This window comes from Wyeomyia smithii, chromosome 2 (genome assembly GCF_029784165.1).
Source record: "Wyeomyia smithii strain HCP4-BCI-WySm-NY-G18 chromosome 2, ASM2978416v1, whole genome shotgun sequence".
Taxonomy (NCBI): domain Eukaryota; kingdom Metazoa; phylum Arthropoda; class Insecta; order Diptera; family Culicidae; genus Wyeomyia; species Wyeomyia smithii.
In genome coordinates this window covers 275,378,968-275,399,559 of record NC_073695.1, presented here as the reverse complement: position 1 = coordinate 275,399,559, position 20,592 = coordinate 275,378,968, and the positions used below count along the sequence as shown (strand labels likewise).

General features: G+C 42.4%; 1 protein-coding gene across 1 annotated transcript; it reads right to left on the bottom strand.

The window, feature by feature from the left end:
* Nucleotides 1-2,354: 2,354 nt before the first annotated feature.
* LOC129722956 (uncharacterized) lies at nucleotides 2,355-8,790 on the bottom strand. The gene is made up of 9 exons (XM_055676840.1): nucleotides 8,663-8,790; nucleotides 8,393-8,599; nucleotides 7,970-8,263; nucleotides 7,604-7,904; nucleotides 3,337-3,550; nucleotides 3,094-3,277; nucleotides 2,887-3,027; nucleotides 2,650-2,816; nucleotides 2,355-2,577 (listed from the first exon to the last, which is right to left on the bottom strand). The coding sequence occupies exons 1-9, from the start codon at nucleotides 8,745-8,747 to the stop codon at nucleotides 2,458-2,460; spliced, it is 1,713 nt and encodes a 570-aa protein (XP_055532815.1). The 5' UTR covers nucleotides 8,748-8,790; the 3' UTR covers nucleotides 2,355-2,457.
* Nucleotides 8,791-20,592: the final 11,802 nt, after the last annotated feature.

The following is a 20,592-nucleotide window of genomic DNA, read 5'->3' as shown; positions in this document are numbered from 1 at the left end:
AATAAGAGAAAAAAAATTAAGTCTATATCACACCCTCAGTCCTTGTTCATTTTTCGCATCCTCGAAAAAATTACATACATTACCTACTTTCCAAAACTCAAAATGTAAGCCATAAGACAAAAAATGTTATTAGTTCAAGAAGTCATTGTTGTCGTTGACGTTAATGATTTTCTGGTGTTCTCCAAGAGACCGAGAAGGGCGGAGCTCGTGAAGAACGATGTCGAAGTTTCATATGAAAGATTTCGGAAAAAATGGACCAAATTCAAACAGATTTCGGAAAAAATGGAACAAAGATTCAGTTATACTGGATCAACAGCGTTGCATCGATGGGCTACTTGAACGTTTTAAAATGATCGACAGCAAGCAGGTGCTGACGCCCTTGGACGGCAATCAACGTTTGTCAAAGGATATGAACCCGAATGCGAGAAGCAGCGTATTACATTGGCTCCGTTCCGTGAATTAGTGCACTCGGTCCGACATTGCTTACGCTGTGAACTCTGTGAGTTGCTGTAGCAGTGATCCTGGAGAATCAAAACTGACAAAGCTGATGAAAGTGGTTTACGTGAAAGCAAGACGACAGAGCATTCGAAGAACTCAGCTATGCGGACTTAGACAACAATTCTGTATCAAACCGTATAACTCGAATAAGGTTTGTTCCACTTAGTATTTGGCTGTTTCCTTTTATTTATTGCAGCGCCTCTAGTTGTCGTGCCAAGAAACTAATGACAGCTTTTTGATCTGGAATGTTTGTTTACTTAATGGTGAAAATTTCGTCAGCATTGGTACACGAGTTACAAACCTAACATGGCCAGGAGAAATGATCGCCAAGGCTCTTAAACTACCGAAATCGGCTTTGAATAACCGTGGGATACTTTGACGGTGAATCGCGCTAAACAAATCAAACGTTTAAGTGGAACATTGGACCGGAAACTACGAGCGAAGGTCATCAGGGTAGTCCGGAATAATCCTGGGGTCTCCCTTCCGTGATTTGGCGAAAAGTTTCAATCCAGCATACAGTACAGTACCATGCCAGCAAACAACCCAACAGGACGCTTTTCCCATAATGTCTCTGGAGTTCTACGTCATCACTGTTAACAAAAAAGAAGCCCTTCAATCCTGAGACTCAAACCATTTCCGTACCTTTCTATATTTAATTTGGTGTACGAGGCTGGCTCAATTTCATGTATCACTACCTGTGCTTATTTTTCATCGATATTTTTCGTGAAACTTTGACCGCTTTAAGCATGTGTTCCCGATGTCCGGTCGAGCTGAAACTTGGCATGGGGACTCTATTCGAGAAGACAAAACTTTTGAGCCCAATCGCTAAACGATATTCAAAGGTAATTTTTTTCATACATCTCATTGACACTCTACTATGCATGTTGTGAAATATCAGTTTTCGAGACTGTTTCTATTTTAGTGGAAGCTTATATAGAATCATTATAAAAAGGAAAGGTTTGTATTATTTTATGAAAAGCATTGATCAATGTCGAGTATTCTGAATATCGTTGGTTAAAATATTGTGTTTTGAGCAGAATAATGAATGATTTCCTTACGGCGACCGTCTTGTTCGTTGTTCCTACGTCAACTTTAATCGAAATCGGAAAAAACATATTAAAAAAAAATATTCTGATATATCGCATGGTGTTACTTTATGTCAGCTTTGATAAAAAAGTTGGTCATCCAATTCTCGATCATTCCAGTAACAACGGAAGCGTTCTCTCCGTATATCTTCTTTTATTAGATTTTTTTAAGAAACTCGGAATGTTTTACTAACTGGCATCCTGATGGATGAAATCCACATTACATTGATCCCAATGCCGCAGCAAATTAAGTTTTCGTTTTTCAGTTCTCTTCATCTTCAGTGCGAATTGAGATCCATTTTGTTCTTTCACACAATTTTCACGTCAGATGAAATTGAAGTTTGCAAACGATATCGACTCGTCGGAACCAAACAACGAGCATAGTTACTATGCGGGACCACCAAACAAAGGAGGCTTCGAGTAACGGCAATAACGACTACCTACATATGAAAAATCGAATTACCAATTGTCTTGTAATCAATTCATTTCTGAATTCCTACTGTTTGATTTATCTAGAGACCTTCAACCCAATCTGGGTCATGAGCTATGACTAACACAGAAGTGTTATTACTTGTTGTTTTTGTTTTGACCGACTGATAGATCCAAAAAAGTATAAATATTGAACAGAAACTGGTTTCGATTGCCGACATTCTCTATTACCGCATCATGCCGTAATGGAATGGCTACTACGTGCATACCTTCGGTGTCGTTACTGTATAATTTATATTGCGGTGATATTGACATACAGTCGAAATATTATATAACTGGTATCAAACTGCAATATTTTTATTTTTACACTTGTGTTTACACAAGTTATAGTTTTCTCTCTTAGTACTAATAATTGTCAGAATCAGATTTCTTACCCAAGTTTCCTTCAGATTGTCTTGAAGCACGACGCAATGAAAACTCCACTCATCACTAAAAACACAGCGCGATCCAGCACTTTCGCAAAGTCACGCCATTCTAGATTTCGCTGATGTAGCCTACCGTAATTCTGCAAGTGAAAACAAAGGCTTATTATTGCTCACAATCATGCTGACTGTGTAGTAGGTTCAAGGTCACTCACCGAAGCCCCGTCTAAGCGAAGCACCGTTCTCAGGTGGGGATAACTGATGAATCGAGCCAACCACGAATCGGGAGTCATCTTCGGTCCATACGTCCGCAGCCACGCGTCTAGCACAAAAAGGACCACACACAGCCAGGAACAAACCAGAGTGCAGCGAAAAAAGTTGACTGGATTGTTAGAAAAAGAATAAATGCTTTCATTTTTTGTTAAGTCATTATCGAATTTCTCAAAACGCACAAATCGTGGGATTGGCTGTTTGTGGAACATAGCCGGACATTTGAAGAAACGTGACCACTAATATCAGGATTCCGAACCCATTCGACCAGATCCTCAGCATACCTTCCAACCAGAGCGATGCCAGAATCATAACATTAGACACTGAAATGATAGTGTAATTAACTTTTCGATTCAAGTTTTTTTTTTTCGATTTAGCGGTATCCATACTGAAATACGGAGCATAGAGGACTGTGTCATAGAATTCATTGTTTCGCTTCAGATGCAGCTTCAAGATGGTTTCCTGTCTAGGGCTGCCATCATCGAGAAGAAACAGATCATTGTAGTTCGTGTTTTCATGTTTGGTTATGCTTTCCACGCTCCAGTCGGATTGAATGATGTTAGGGTGAAAGCTCTGCGAAAACGAAATTTGATCAATATTTTTCTAATTAAATTGAAAGTGTTTTTGCCTACCACGACATCCGAAGTCACCTTCAATGGTGCTAGGGGTGAGTCGGTGCTGAGAATCACATTGCACACATTGGTTTCGTAGGGCCAGTCAAGCGATTCCCCAGCCGAGCAGAACGTTTCCGTCTGTATCTCCCGCGAGACGGACTGGAAGTAGCCATCGTAGGTGAAGGACATGTGGTCGATTCCCAGCAGCTCGTTGGTTACCGATTCCGCCTCACTGTGATAAGTGTAGAGAGAGGAATGTATCGATATATCGGAAGTACTTACTTTTTAGTCGAACAGGCTGATGAGTTTTATACTGATATCACAGTGCAACAATTTTTTTGCCTTGGCTTCTATGATTTTTTTGATGAAGTTTGATGCGAAAATGAATTTCCCCGATTTCGAACAGATTTCAATTTAAGGGGCAACAATGGCGCTATTTTGAATTTTTCGACGCCATTTTGTTTAAGACCAAATATCGAAATTCTAATAGTTTGTCCACATATTAGCATCTCCTTACCCATCTTTAAAAAAAACGGACCGGACAAAATCTGAGCTCAAAACAGTGATTCTACGAAACCGGTTTTGGCATGGTTTTAGCACAGACTAACAGATGTAACAACAGATGTAATCAACACCTACGCACCGACAAACGACAAATCCGATGAAGTCAAAGATGAGTTCTATGACAAGCTTGAGCGAATCTATGACGAGTGCCCAATACACGACGTAAAAGTCGTCATCGGAGACGCAAACGCACAGGTTGGGAGGGAGGAATCCTTCCGTCCGGTCATTGGAAGGAATAGCCTCCACTCGTCAATCAATTTGGCCTGAGGCTGATAAACTTTGCCGCGGCCAGAGGAATGGCCATATGTAGCTCCTATTTTCCACGTTTGAATATTCGGAAACACACCAGGAGGAGGCATCCAAATGGAAAAGCCTGTTCCCAGATCGATCGCGTACTGATTGACGGTCGGCACTTTTCGGATGTTACTGATGTTAGGTCTTTTCGGGGACCAAACATTGACTCTGACCATTATCTCGTCGTTTGTAAGTTCCGCGCACGGTTGTCGAACGTGCTGAAATCTCGCACAGAGAGGACTACGCGTTTCAACATTCAGCGGTTGAAAGCTGATGGCGTGGCAGCAGAATACGCCAGAGAGAACAGCAGGAGGAAGGAGTGGAAGACATGAATGGGCTGTGGAGCATGTGTGCGGCTACGCGTCAGAACAGAGAGAGGTACAGGGTGGCAAGAGCTGCCGAAAATAGAACAAGCTGTGGAGCCACCAAAAAGGCGATTGATGAGCTGAAAAACGGCAAGGCCGCTGGGAAGGACGGTATCCCGGCCGAACTTCTAAAAGCGGGAAGCGAGCGGCTGTACTATGCGATCCACCAGATAATACTAAGAATCTGGGCGGACGAACAAATGCCGAACGACTGGTTGGAAGGCCTGATATGCCCTATCTATAAAAAGGGCCATCGATTGGATTATGGCAACTATCGAGGAATAACGTTGCTCAACTCCGCATATAAAGTGCTCTCCCGTATCCTGTTCTTCAGATTGAAACGGTTAACGGAATCCTTTGTTGGCGAATACCAGGCTGGATTTCGACAGGGGCGTTCCACGACGGATCAAATCTTCACCCTGCGACAGATCCTCGATAAGTTCAGGGAGTACAACTTACCGACTCACCATCTGTTTGTGGACCTCAGGGCGGTATACGACTCAGTGAAAAGAACCGAGCTGTGGCAGATCATGCTGGAACACGGTTTCCCTACGAAACTAATTAAGCTGAGTCGTATGACACTGGAGGGATCAAAATCGTGCGTGCGGATAGCTGGCGAGACATCAGCTGCGTTCGTAACGTTAGATGGACTGAATCAGGGGGATGCGCTCTCCAACCTACTGTTTAACATCGCTCTTGAGGGTGCAGTACGAAGAGCAAACGTCGAAAGAAACGGTACGATCATCACGAAATCTCACATGTTTCTTGGTTTTGCGGACGACGTCGATATCATCGGTATCAACCGTAAGGCCGTGGAGGAGGCTTTCGTACCTTTTAAGAGAGAAGCAGCGAGATTGGGACTTGTCACTAACTCTGCCAAAACGAAGTACATGGTAGCTGGCAGAGAGCGTGGGAGTCCCCGTGGTGTTGGTGCTGAGGTGGAGATAGATGGGAACGATTTAAAGTGGTTGACGAATTCGTTTATCTTCGTACGCTTGTGACATGTGACAACGATATGAGCCGTGAAGTGAAACGACGAGTTGCAGCTGCAAACAGGGCTTTCTACGGACTGCGTAACCAGCGTAGTTTGCACACTCGCACAAAACTAGCGCTGCATAGGACGCTGATACTCCCGGTGGCCCTTTACGGACATGAAGCACGGACGCTGAAGGAAGCTGATCGACGAGTGCTCGGAGTTTTTGAGCGTTAAGTTCTGCGATCGATACTTGGCGGTAAATTGGAAGGTGGAGTGTGGCGCAGACGCATGAATCACGAGTTGTACCAGGTATACAAACATGCTGATATAGTGAAGGTAATACAGCGGGGCAGGCTTCAGTGGGCTGGACACGTAGCCAGGATGCCTGACGAGAGAGCCGCCAAAACTATCTTCAGTAGAGAACCAGGAAGAGGCCGTTGACTCCGTGGTAGGCCTCGCACGCGGTGAAAGAAGATGCACGATCTGCTGGTGTACGGGGAGACTGGAGAACGGCTGCCCAAGACAGAAGAAGCTGGACATCTCTAATTCGTTCGGCCCTAGACCGGTGAACGGTCCGTTAGCCAAAAAAGTAAAGTAAAAGTATGTAACAGATGTAACACTGGAACCTAGCTCGTTCATTTCAAATTTTCAATCGAATTACAGTCATCGCGCGAAAACGTCGTCTGGGGCACTGTCATGTAATTTCATACACATATTGTAATTCCCCATTTGACACATGCAGTAACGCTGGTGCAGATGCCGAAATACAAGACGCAGCGCGAACATGACAGCAGATGGTGCTAGTGTTACTAACGCAAAGTACTGGAATCATCTAAACGATGATTTTATTGAAAATTTGCTCGACGTGTTATGTCTGTTAGTCTGTGGTTTTAGTATATTTCACAATGCAAAATAATATCGAGTATGTCGGAGCATTAATGATGATGCGCCATTATCTAAAAGTGGTAGTCAAATTATATCTATTGAGTAAAAAAAGTCTCAGAAATTGATTGGTAGGTGTCTGATCTACGTAAAATGTCAGCAACATGTCGATTTTGTTCCAATTCCCCTACAATACTAAAATAGGTTTATCTCGACGTTAAGTTACCATTTTTTAAATCTGTTTAACGTAATATCAAGAGTGTAAGCGATACTCAAAGATGCAATAACAGTTTGTCTTCACATAATCCTTTCCTTTTTTGCGGGGAGGGGGTCGCATTTAACTTTATCAAAGACGCGATGATTCTGTCTAATAGCTGAAGCGCGAGTTCTATGTTTTGACCGGCCCTGGCCAAATAAGCAACCCTCTCCCCGAAAAAGGGGGAGTATCATGTAGAGACAAATTGTTATTGTATCTTTGAGTATCGCTTACACTCTAGATATTACATTAAACAGATTTGGAATAAGTTAATCTAACGTCGAGAAGAACTATTTTAGTATTGCAGGGGAATCGGGGCAAAATTGATATTTTGCTGACATTTTACGTGGATCAGATCCCAACCAATCGATTTTTAAGATTTTTTTACTCAATATAAGACAAAATTTGACTAGCACTTTTAGTTTTAGCGCATTACCGTTAATGCTCTGACAAACTCGATATTATTTTGCATTGTGAAATATACTGAAAACATGTCAAAATCGGTTTCGTAGAATCACCGTTTTGAGTTCAGTTTTTGTCCGATTTAAGATCTGTTAATTACGTCGTCATTATAAATATTTTCCAAGCTTTCTTCCCGTTAATCGAGAGATTGTAATACTGTCTTGCTTACTATGCATTGAGTGTTATGAAATATGGAACAAATAACATAGTTATTGACCAAAGAGAAAGTAAATAAAGAGAGTCTCTCAATGTTAGATAAGCCCCTTTTGAAAAATTACGCGAGAAGTGTTTTTGAAGTGATCGAATAAAGATCGAAGCAAGCCGCGAGCGTGAAAAGTTTTACCATTTTCTTGTTTTGTTTTCAGTTTAGAATTATTAGAAATAAAAGTGAGTTAGTGACAGAAATAAGTGTTTTTGAAAAAGAACATGTCACTGTCAAGAAGGACTGTAAAAGAGCTGTTAATATTAGTTGCAAACGGAACTTACTCTTCCACGACTACCGTCGGTGTCCACATTAGGTACTGAAATCCGATCACTTTGGTTATGTTACCGTGCTCCTGGGGTATCCACATGGTTCGATTGTCTCGCCAAGACAGCTTAACTAGCGATCTCGTTTCCAACGAGTTTTTCCACGAATTGTAAGCGATTCGGGTGAAAACGATTTTTTTCAGCTCGATAGGCGTGTACCATTGAGGTGCGTTAAAGGATACGTTCATCTGCAGATCGTTGAGTAACTTCGCCATCGGTGTCATAAAAGTAACCGGTTCGTATTCTTCAAGGCGCGTTTCTGAAAACGATTCAATTTCTACGTTATTCGAAGGGCTGTTCAAGGTCTTACTTTGAGATTACTACCAGATTCGTCTTCGTCATAGTTGCTTGGGCAATCGTAAAACCACTTCGCTTGTGAAGATCCCCAAGAACTGAAACTCAAAAAGTGTACATCGATAAGATTTTTGTCGGTGGCTGACAGCAGAGGGAGATCTTGACCTTCAATAAGGACCTCGATCAAACCGTCCTTGGTGATTCGGATCCGCAGCGGTAGCGGATCGATCGGCGACAGTACGCCCTTTGTCGTTTTCGTTTTCAGTGGATTCTTCTTGCGTTGTTTTCTTATCTCGCTAAACGTGTTTGCTCCGGCTCCAATAACTATCGAGTAAACATGTGTTTGTTTGTATGATTAGAGTTGCAGCTGACCTTTACTTTCGATGTGATTGTGAACACAATTTTTCAAAACAAACGTCACATTTCCGGCGTAGCCTGATGCGGATTACTTACCTATTTCGTAAACCTGATTCGTAGCTTCTGGAGACGCAGAATCGACGTCCGACAATAGGATGTGGGCGTCCTTATTTGTCACCACAAACAAACGCAGATTTACGATGGTTTCGTTATCTAGGTTATGATTTTCAAGATCCTTTAGCTTGAAAAAGGTGTGGTAATTGTATCCGCTAACTGCGTTGAATTGTTTACACTTGTCCAAATCTGAGCGAGTTAAAAAAATTGTGTTCGAAATTGGATAATAATTCCGTATTCTGTTCACCTTACCTGCATAGCTTACGTTATATTTGCTTTCGGAAAGGCCAAAATCGAACAACTGAAACACCACAAATATTGCAGTTAACAACCACATGGTGCACGGAGAAACAGGAACCAGATTGTAAGCTTTCGGATAGAAGTTTGATAAAAGACTAAACGAGCATAAATTGCTGCATGCTGTAGAGAGCTGTTCGGATTTTCGAGAGAAATTGATAAGAATTTCTCCAGTCATTGCCAAGAATACTCGTAAAAGTGATCACAGACAAACAGACTTGTTTGAATTTTTTAACGAAAATTTGTAACATTTATTTTGTAATATTCAAAGACGATAAAACTGTAGTGTACCATCCTGTTCTCGTTTATGAAATTCTTGATACAGCTTTAGTATAAGCCTATGCAATTCAATTTGCTGGCGCTTCTTCTGTTCCATCATTCGATTAACCGCTTCCTCCATCTCGTCCTCGATCACTTCAATAGGAATTTCGTGAATATAAAAGTCCTTCCTAATTAAATTCTCACTTTGGGTATCTGCAATTCAATGACAAAAACTGTTAAAAAAAGAGCACTGCGCAGTAGTACTAACATAACTACCAGGAATCTCTCGAACCTCTCGCTGTACGTAGGGCTGAAACTGGTAGTATTGGGGTCGCATTTCTATCATCTGAGCAAACAATATCGTGCACACAGCTAGTGAAACCAGCCATCCACTCGACCACACTTGTCCTCTTACGGCTAACATCTTCTCGCTTTCTAAACGCACTTTTACTGCCAGATTCGATGATGTTTAACGATCAAAAGCTAGGATTAAACTGCGACCCAGCATTCTGTGGGGCAGAAGCTTTATCTCGAAAGATGTGATGGTCTGACCACCGGAGGCATAACTCTTTGCCTATCATAACATAACTTGAATGTGCACACCTGCCTCGTAGTGTTATTCAAATAAGGGGATCTGCCCCTCGATGTGATTTGTCAAGTGGTGCACTGTTCGTTCGATACAAAACACGTAACGCCCATGTAGGCGCGACTCTTCTCCGCTGCGATTACAATCGCGGTTTGAGCCCTCCTGGCGACATGATGTTTGTTTGGTGGGTCAAATTGAGTTTTGTTTAACCCTTACTTCAACTTAAGAGTCCGTAAGTTTTGCAATTTTTCAAAACCAAGTTTCCAGTTTATTAGTTAATATGTGGCTTTCGAATTGATCCTATTCAGGTATTTATCAACCGAGCGTGTTTTTAGATTTGACACCGGAAAACATTAGAAAACTTTTTGATACAATTCGTTCAGATGTAGAGAATCTTTTGACATCCTAAATGAATGGCAGATATAGAAATTGTGGGCTAACGGCTTCTTCAAAAGCGAATGCACCAGTGATTGCAACGCAGTATCTAATTTAGTAGGCGACGAACCAGTTTGTAATGTGTTAGTCATTCAAAAATAAAGCAAATATAAATACCTAGTCCTTTAATCGTTTTAAGTTTCGCAATAATATTTGCGTAGTTAAAATGCAAAACCGGCTGCTATTTTCGTAAAATTGCGTCGTTATGACCGGTTTGTGCTGGGCATTAATTAAAAATTCAAATGATTTTGCTGTTTGTTGCATCGATCGCCGAATGATGAGATTAGAAAATATTCGACAACTGGTTCATTTCATGCATCTTGAAACTAGGTTAGTGACGGTGTCTCTGGTGGAAGAACTTATCCGAAAAAAAAGTATCGCTCTAATACTCGTCATCCGAAAGCTTGAGGTGCCCCCATTAATATGCCACCAAAATTGAAATGTTTTATCGGCAGGTTTGGAATTTTTTCCGATATTTTTTTTTGTAATTGAAAAGCTAGTGAAATGGAAACTATGCAGAGTTATCAAGGGCCTCCGATCGTACTGAAACTTTGTTACTTTGTTACCATATGAACAATGAAGTATTGTTAAATATGTAATTTAAATCTGAACCAGCTCGGACGAATCATTTTTTCGAGTTTGAGTTTGGAGCGTTTCCATGCCAATTATCAACCGTTTTTTTTATTTGATTGAAGCTATGGACACTTATTTGACTAAGCAAAATTTTTCAGACTTACAAATAGTTACCTGAAAGGGCATAAGCATTTTGGTATAGGTTTTATTGAAGGCATTGTAGCTCAGAAAACTTTGGTTGTACAGTGAAACTGTTTGAGAATGATTTGTAGTAAACGTGCACAGCAAAATATGTCAAAACAAATTACTTATAAACACTATATTTGAGTGAAAAAAAGGCAATATTTTTTTAAAGAAACCCGTAATTATAACGAACGTTTTCCATTTGGCATGGAAACGCTCATTACTGAATTTGACTTTTTCTATTTATGTATACATCTCCCACTAACTGGTAATGCAAACTTATCTGCATCCATTTGTTGTTTAGAATCTATATTTGTGCATAGTTTTATTGCATATAGTTCAGATGAAAGGTGATAGCTCTAACGGTCCATTTCAAGAATGTCTGTTCATGCACGTATATTCCGATATGGCCTTCAGAAAACCGCTTAATTCTACACTAATTTGCTTTACCTTACCCTTACCAAACAGTCCCAAGCCGTGGTGTGGCCTTTGCTGTAAGTAAGAGTCGTCTCCATTCCACTCGGTCCATGGCTGCAGTTCGCCAGCTCTGCAGTCTGCTTGGGTCCGCAGGTCGTCTTCCACCTGATCGATCCACCTTGCCCGCTGTGCACCTCTCCGTCTCGTTTCTGACGGATTGGTTTCAAGAACCATCTTTACCGGGCTGTCGTCTGACATCCTTACAACATGCCCAGCCCACCGCAGCCTGCCTATCTTAGCGGTGTGGACGATAGATGGCTCCCCAAGCAGCTCCTGCAGTTCGTGGTTCATTCGCCTTCTCCACACTCCGTTTTCCATCTGCAGTCCACCGAAAATGGTACGCAGTACCTTCCGCTCGAACACCGTAAGGGCGCGTTGGTCCTCCACAAGCATAGTTCATGTCTCATGCCCGTAGAGGACTACCGGTCTGATCAGCGTTTTGTAGATGGTTAACTTGGTGCGGCGGCGAATTCTACTCGATCGAAGCGTCCTCCGGAGACCAAAGTATGCACGATTTCCTGTCATAATGCGCCGTTGAATTTCTCTGCTGGTATCGTTGTAGGCAGTTACCAGTGAGCCCAGATACACGAACTCATCAACTCATCGATTTCATCACCACCAATTTGAACTCGAGGTGGGAGGTTAGCACTGTCCTCTCGTGAACCCCTTCCTTTCATGTACTTTGTCTTCGATGCATTGATGACCAGTCCAATCCGTTTGGCTTCAGCCTTAAGTCCGATGTACGTTTCCGCCATCTTCACAAAGGTCCGAGCCACAATGTCAATATCGTCGGCGAAACCAAACAGTTGAACCGACTTTTGGAAAATCGTGCCACTCGTGTTAATCCCCGCTCTTCTAATGACACCTTCCAGGGCAATGTTGAACAGTAGGCATGAGAGACCATCACCTTGCCTCAGCCCTCTTCGGGTTTCGAAGGGGCTCGAGAGTGCCCCCGAAACACGAACTACACACATCACTCGATCCATCGTCGCTTTGACCAACCGCGTCAGTTTGTCCGGAAAACCGTAGTCGTGCATAATTTGCCATAGCTTGTCCCGATCGATTGTGTCGTACGCCGATTTGAAATCGATGAACAAATGATGTGTGGGCACGTTATATTCGCGGCATTTCTGCATAACCTGCCGAACCGCGAATATCTGATCCGTGGTGGCGTGGGCACCCATAAATCCCGCCTGGTAATGCCGGCAAAGTATTGGGGCAAAGTATTTGGGAGAGTACCTTGTAGGCGGCGTTCAACAGAGTGATTGCCCGGTAATTGCAGCACTCCAGTTTATCGCCCTTTTTGTAGATGGGACACACAATACCCTCCATCCACTCCTCCGGTACTCGTTCTTCCTCCCAAACCTTGACAATGACCCAGTGCACGGCTCTAGCCAGTGTTTCTCCACCGTATTTCAATAGCTCGCTGGGAAGTTGGTCCACTCCAGCAGCTTTGTTGTTTTTCAGCCGACCAATCTCCTCCTCCACCTCCAGAAGATCGGGGGCTGGAATTCTGATGTCTTCTGCTCGTGCACCAAGGTCAGTTGCCATACCGTCCTCGCGCTCTACTGCATCGCCGTTTAGATGCTCGTCGAAGTGCTGCCTCCACCTTTCGATCACCTCACACTCGTCAGTAAGGAGGTTGCCGTCCAAGCTCCTGCACATATCGGCTTGCGGCACGAAGCCTTTACGGGAGCTGTTCAGCTTCTCGTAGAACTTCCGAGTGTCGTTAGCTTGGTACAGCTCTTCCATCGCTACGCGATCTCGGTCCTCTTGCTGGCGCTTCTTCCTTCGGAGGACTGAGTTTTGGCTGTTCCGTGCCTGTCGGTATCGTTCCACGTTCGCTCTCGTGCGGTGTTGCAGCATTCTCGCCCGTGCTGCATTCTTCTCCTCGACTAACCGTTTGCATTCGCCGTCAAACCAGTCATTTCTATGATTCGGGGCCCTTGTACCTAGTAGCGCTACAGCAGTGCTACCTATGGCGGATCGGATGCTCCTCCAGCCATCTTCAAGGGTAGCTGCGCCAAGCTGCTCTTCCGTGGGTAGCACTGCCTCCAGCTGCTGCGCGTATTCCTGTGCAGCCTCGGCGTCCCGCAGTTGCTCAATATTTGGTCGCGGCGTTCGACTTCGGCGGGTGTTATACACCGTCGATAGTTTTGAGCGCATGCACACAGCTACTAGGTAGTGGTCCGAATCTATATTCGCACTGCGGTAGGTGCGAACGTTGATGATGTCGGAGAAGAACCTGCCGTCGATTAGAACGTGGTCGATTTGGTTCTCTGTCTGTTGGTCGGGTGATCTCCAGGTGGATTTGTGGATATCTTTGCGGGGGAAGAAGGTACTTCGGACTACCATACCACGGGAGGCCGCAAAGTTTACGCACCGATGGCCGTTATCATTAGACACGGCATGCTGGCTATCTGGTCCGATTACCGGTCTGTACATTGCCTCCCGGCCTACCTTAGCATTCATGTCCCCAATAACAATTTTCACGTCCCGTCGCGGGCAGCTATCGTAGAACTGCTCCAGCTGCGCGTAGAACGCTTCCTTCTCGTCGTCGGGTCTTCCTTCATGTGGGCAGTGCACGTTGATGATGCTGTAATTGAAGAACCGGCCCTTTATCCTCAACTTGCACAATCATGCGTTGATCGGCTGCCACCCCATCACGCGTTGGCGCATCTTACCCAGTACTATGAAGCCGGTTCCCAGCTCGCTGGTGGTACTACAACTCTGGTAGAAAGTAGCCGCCCGGTGCCCGCTTCTCCATACCTTTTGTCCTGTCCAACAAAGTTCCTGCAGCGCTACGACTTCTAAGTTGCGTGGATGTAGCTCGTCATAGATTATCCTGTCGCATCCTGGAAAGCAGAGCGATTTGCAGTTCCATGTCCCAAGTTTCCAATCGTAGTCCTTATTTCGTTGCCTAGGTCTATGCCAATTGTTCCGATCCGTATTATCTCTTACGTTGTTTGTAACATGTTGTTTTCCGGGGCGGCTTGTTGGGCCTTCCCCAACCCCCTGTCTCGCCGGGGGACCATCGTGTCAGCTTTGTTTAGAGTCCCACGCTGCCACCAGGACGTTGATCAGCCGCTCCTAACATGGAGATCAGACGCTGTTTTGAGCCGCACCATCTTGGTGAACAGACGCTCAGGTTGGCGAAGCATTTCCTCTACCGCCGGAATATGGTTTACGCGCCAATGATCGCGTCGCACCTTCTCACTAGCTATTGTCGAATGACAACATTGCCCAGGCAACACCAACCAGTTGTATCCATGTTCCAACCGGCAGTCTAGTGTAATCATATGACTCGCGGAGGTGTGAGATAGGAACTTGTGAGGGCCGAAGCTATGTTTGACGCTCCTTCCAGGTTGTCAACTCACCATTTGTTGCCCCATTTTAATTATTTTTTTTTTCATTTGCTTCAGTGGCACGTATTTAATATCACTTGGTTCATTTTAACGATCAATAATACTTAATAGAACTTTAAACGATCTCATTCTTTATTATACATTCAGTGCCTATAATAAGTGTTCTGTTAATATTGTTGACGTGCCTTTTACCCATGTCGTACGGATGATTTACACCAAATTGCTGCCCATCACTCGGCCGGAAAGGCCAGATAAGGTTGCTGCATACCTGATGGCAACGATGTATTAATCACCAGTGTATATCCACTCCCCTTCCCCTCCTTGATGCTGTATGACGAGCTTAAGACGTTTCTCAAAAGAATCACATGCGGCACGCGCCTGGTCCATCAGCATCTCGTCCCAAATCTTGAAAATGAGCATCTTAAATTGGTCCATAGTGCGACCATACCTAAAAGTCCAGAAAATTAAAGTCCGGGGAGCTCGGAGGCCACAAAGTCTTATCAAGAAGTTAGTCCCGCCACCTTGCTTGGACGATACTCGCTGTGTGAGCCTTTGTACCGTTCTGTTGAAAGATTTAATGATCCTTCCTTTAGAGGTCCCGAAGTGCCGGACCACAATCTTCTCCAGAATCTCGATCCCATAATACGCAGCGTTGATTTTGAACAGCAGAGGGAGCTTCCCACGCTATCCATCCATCATGATGGTATCAGTAGCGGTCTCTACTTTGTAACCGGTGCGGTTGCAATTTCAGCATCGAGTGGAAATTTACCTAATTTTGGTACTACCGCGGGAGAGTGTATGAGTAAAAATTACCCTCATTTAAACACCCCCGCAGCAGGGTGTACCCAACATGACAACTGTCACCACTTGCGCTGAATATCGTTCACATAAGTTTGGTTTTTTTCGTTTAAATTCGTTCGTTTTTCCGTTTGTGAACGATATTGTCGCGTTAGATAGGTTCGATAATTTTTATGTCATGTTTGTAGAATAATTGTTAGGGATAGATAGGCCGGTATTTTCCTCTAGCTGCGAAAAAGTGGTGCTGAATTAAGTCTCGGCGGGTTTGTTGTGGTCGGCAGCCAACGCGGGGTAGGGAGTCTAGCAACGATCACGGTACGAGTGACACGCGTCGTTTGTTTTCGTTTTAAAAGTGCGCGTTTTAACTGTTTGATTTTTACAGTTTGTGTCCCGTAGGAGCGAAGATTGTTCCGCTTCGATAAGACCAACGAAGGTTGTTCCGTTGGCCCGTGAGTTGAGTGCTGCTGTTTATGTTCGCTCGCCGGATAGGATTAGCAGTGTGATTGGCTACCCCCGGCTAAATAACAAGGAGCAGGAGAACACCGCCCGCCGAGGATTGCCGCAGCCGCTGTGAGACTGCGAACTGCAGGAGCAGGAAAGCCGCCCCTGAGTACCACCCCTCGAAATCACCACTAACGACAGCTGGAGGAAAGAGAGAATAAACCGATAAGTTTTTATTTTATTTATTTGTTGTTTTTTCCCTCTGTGTTCTAGCAAAAGTCCGAAAGTCCGGTAGAGGTATCTGGCCGCCCTGTAAGGGTTTCGCCGGGCAAATTTAAGTGTGTACAGGGTGACCCCCTGTTACAACTTTTCGACGGACACCCTCCTCCCTCATCACCTTGATAGCCGCGGGGCCCGGATCTCACACGGTCCTTGGCCGAGAACGTCTTCCGGTACCGACGAAAAATGAAAATGATGAAATTCTGCTGCAACCCGTGGGATTTCATTCGCCGATATAACGTTTGCACTAAAAAATGGGATTCTTTTCGTATTGGGGACAAAGAAAATGTGCCAACATTTTTTTGAGTTATTTCTTCGTTTTATTTGTATTTGTATTTGTATTTATTTGATTACTAGCTGACCCGGCAAACTTCGTACCGCCACCTTGAGTTTTATTGACTGTTGTATTGCAAAAACTGAAATATCTAACTGCTGCCAAAAAACATACCTACGATATGTTTCTGCTCTGATTTGTTTTTAGTTTTTTTTTCAATCCTGCGCTCGTAAAATTCTACGTTTTTATTTCATTGAACATTATGAAGCACCTTTAAACCAAAATCAAATCATTTCAATACATTTCTGAAAATAAACAGTCATTCTTTTAAATATTCTGAAGGAAATGATTACATTATTTTTTCAATTATTCAAAAGCTTGGCTTAATGCAAATATAGTAATACCCTTCTGCCTGGCCAATCTCACTGGAACACATTTTTTAAAAACCTCAGAATTCTAAATAATTCAAGCTTAAAATTCGGAATATACGAAACATGTGAAAGTGGTCAAGGCGGTCCTAGCCACTAAATTCTATATATTCCACAATGTCGGGGTCAGGGTCACCTAAATATGCGACATAGAGCTGTCCACGTGAGAAGCATGAATACTCGGAGTTTATGCCACAAATTTTCAGTGACTGTCCTTGGGTTTTATCAATAGTCATCGCGAATGCGCGACGCACGTTTAGAATTTAACGGTAATTCGGTAGGAGTAACGCGGGTAAGATACGCGGGATAATTACGACTTCTCCTTTGTAGTTTCCTGTCAGAATTGTCGCTTCAAGGACATTTGCCATCGGGTAGTGGCAGCAATGCATCTGTTCGGTGGTAAATTTGACCTTGAATCTATGAAGTAGTAGTGTTTGAAAATATTTGATTAGCATTTTTCTCTCAATTGAGTGTTTTGGTTATTATACTTTATTTTTCTTTTGTTCAAGACTCGTTTAAAGACTATGGAAACTAAGTGTGTAACTGACGATTTTGAGATATATGGGGTGTCGAACGTCGTGCATTTCGAGCTCGTCTTGTTCTTAACCCATCAACTTCCCTTCGGGACTCGTATATTTCCTGACTTTTTATTATTCTATCTTCAGTGTTGCGGAGCCTGACACTTTTATTGACCTGCTACTACTCGTGTCTTAACGTGTCTTAAAAACTGGAACAAAAACAACGAATTTAATTTTAATTCAACGGCATGTTAAGTATTTGAACATTCCACTTACAACAACTTCATCTGAACAAAAAACACTTCGACCACAGCAGAAATTTGTCAAAGTCAACTGGAAGATAAGCAAGAATCAGTTTGATCATGTAAATTAGGGAACATTCCTTTTATAAAATACCCTTAGCGGCATCTTCGTTAGGAAGCATTCCCACTACATGTGGAAGAAAATTATTCGAAACCAACTGAAACCAGTATGAATACTCCTTAGAAGTCTTGCTAAAACACATTATTATTTTTAATCTATTATGTTTATTACATACCGACAGTGTCTTTTTCTTTCTTGAAAAACAGTCACAGCACAAATTAATAGAAACCGACGTTGAATTTAAGTGGCATCAACAGAAACCGAAAATCGCATAGAACTATTCCATGAAATATTTAAAAAAATGAAGGCTATCGTTTAAGTTTCCAATAAAAGGCAACAAAAAATCGTTACTCACTAAAACTCACAGAAAACCTCTCAGAATCTCAGAAGGGCGGGAAATATCAAGGGTTGGTTTTTAACGTTTTATAACTTTTCCAGTTGATTTTCGTTATATCCATGGCATAGTGACAATATGGTTTTGTCCTGAACAAAAATTCTCGCAAAACCTAATGGCCAACCATTTCTCGAGCATCTTTTTTTTTTAAACATACATGATACCAGTTGTTTTTCACGTGACCATGTGACATAAAGCTGTTTATGCGAGAATATGCATATTTTAGGTTTAATGCCACCAGTTATCAGGACTTTGGGCATTATTGAATACCACCCAACTGCGGAGCGCGAAGGTACATACAGACGTTTGAAATTAAATGATAAATTAGTCGGTACACGGAGCTTCGAAATTTTCGCTTCAATGACATTAATATTTCATCTGATTTTTGAGACAGATCTGCTGCCTAAGCACAGTGCAATTGACACTTCGCAATATTATAGTTTTCAATTCAACATTCAACAATTAATTGTAAATGCAGAGATTTGTAGGAATGCAATAGTGCCTATTTAACGAAACATGAACAGAAATCAATGTTTTTGAGAAACAAAAAATACACGTTTCTTTTACCAGCTAACAGAATCATTGCAGCACGAGCAAATGTCAATGATCTAAGTCAGTGTGCATTTTAGAGAAAATTGAACAGATTGATTAGATCCGAGCAATGGTAAATTAAATCATCGCACATGTAGTGTTATTCTTGTTCTTTCTTTTCATTTATCAGATAAATAAAGCGATTATATGCAACTTTGCTCGAATAAGCCAGAAATTTAATTTACATTATCAAGTATATGCCATTGAATGAAATCAAAGCCACGTTGAGAGTATTCACATGTATGTCGAGTTTGCTGCTACCACGCTATAGCGCTTTTGCATAGAAAAGGTGTAGTAGGCAGCGAAAACGAATATCACCTAATACGTGAATCAATAACAGGTTCTTGTTTACTCAACTACGACGCCTCAATAACGACGCTACAACAACTTGTCTACCGGTCATAGCTTACAATCATAGTAATCTAATGACGTTGTTCTTGGGGTAAATGGCGGGAAAAACCGAAAATATATTTCAATTTTTTTCTAACTTTATCAGTTGATTATTGTTATTTTTATGGCCTATTAACTCGTCGAAAATGAAGACAAAACAAACACAAAAAGAATCATTCAAATCCGTTGATTTTACTTCGAGTGAAACACCGTTATACAGACACCAACTTATTTTTATTTCATAGATATCATCTGACCTTTTTGGTCTTGATGAAATTTAGGGGAGGGTGGGAAAAGCCCATTTGGGAAATTCCTTGCGAAGCACCCAAATGCGCGTAAAAACCCCACCATCTTTTGAACGAGTATTAACATGCTTTAAATTAAGTCTAACAAGAATACAACATACTGTTATTACAGATTACACATGAAACTACTTATCTTAACTCTAACAGGAAATTGAACCTAATACTAACAAATTACAATATTCGCTTAAGCCTATTTTTAAAAGTAACACTTGATACATTGAAGTCAAATGAGTCAAACACATTATTAAAGACGTCACATAACGCCCTGATGGGTTCGTTTTGACCATATTCTGTGCGATGAAATGAGAGGCGCAGAAAGTTTCGCATTCTTAAATTTCTATAGGGCACATTTATGTTGATTTCAGAAAAGATGTTTGGAGCGTCAATTTCGCCAGTTAACAGGATCACGCCATGGAAGAGATCTCAAAGCAAAACGTAGGAATTTTGCTTGAACTGATTCAATCCGGTTGGTCCAGATATCAGTGTAAGGACTCCATATTATGGCAGATGTTTCCAAAATAGATCGAGCTAGTGAGATATATAGCGATAGCAAGCAAAAAGGATCAGTAAGCTCTTTGGCGATTCTCATCATAAAGCCGAGGTTTCTATTCGCTTTTGCAATGATATGAGAATAGTGATGCTTGAAGGAAAGCTGTGAGTCAAGCAGTACGCCCAAATCTTTTATCACAGACACTCTCTCAAGAATTTCTCCGGATATACTATAATTCCAAAGTAATGGCTCCAATTTACGTGTGAAAGAAATTACGGAGCATTTGGAAACACTGATTATCAGCAAATTACGGGTACACCAATTAGAGAATTCATCAAGGTACCGTTGCAATTCTTTGCAGTCCGCTGTGGAGCGAATGATGCGAAATAGTTTTAAATCATCAGCATAGATGAGTTTACTGCCATGTGGGATGACGTAACAAACATCATTGAAAAAAAGGTTAAAATCAGTGGTCCGAGGTTGCTTCCTTGAGGAACACCCGACAAGTTAACGAAGCTATCTGACTCTGTGTTGCCTAGTTTAATAAACAGTGTTCGGTCTACAAGGTAAGATTTTAACCACTTAGTGAAGTGATGTGATGCACCAAGACGTTCAATTTTAGCCAATAGAATATTGTGATCAACACGGTCGAACGCTGCTTTCAGATCTGTATAGATGGTATCCACTTGCAGGCCCTTCTCTATGTTTTTTATACAATGCGATGAAAACTCAAG

Excerpts from the sequence above, each read along its gene's own strand:
- LOC129722956 (XM_055676840.1), bottom strand. The coding sequence starts at position 8,747 with ATGTGGTTGTTAACTGCAATATTTGTGGTGTTTCAGTTGTTCGATTTT. Across the intron at positions 3,551-7,603 it reads CCGACGGTAGTCGTGGAAGA|TGAGGCGGAATCGGTAACCA; the intron begins GTAAGTTCCGTT and ends CACTTATCACAG. Across the intron at positions 3,278-3,336 it reads AGGTGACTTCGGATGTCGTG|AGCTTTCACCCTAACATCAT; the intron begins GTAGGCAAAAAC and ends TCGTTTTCGCAG.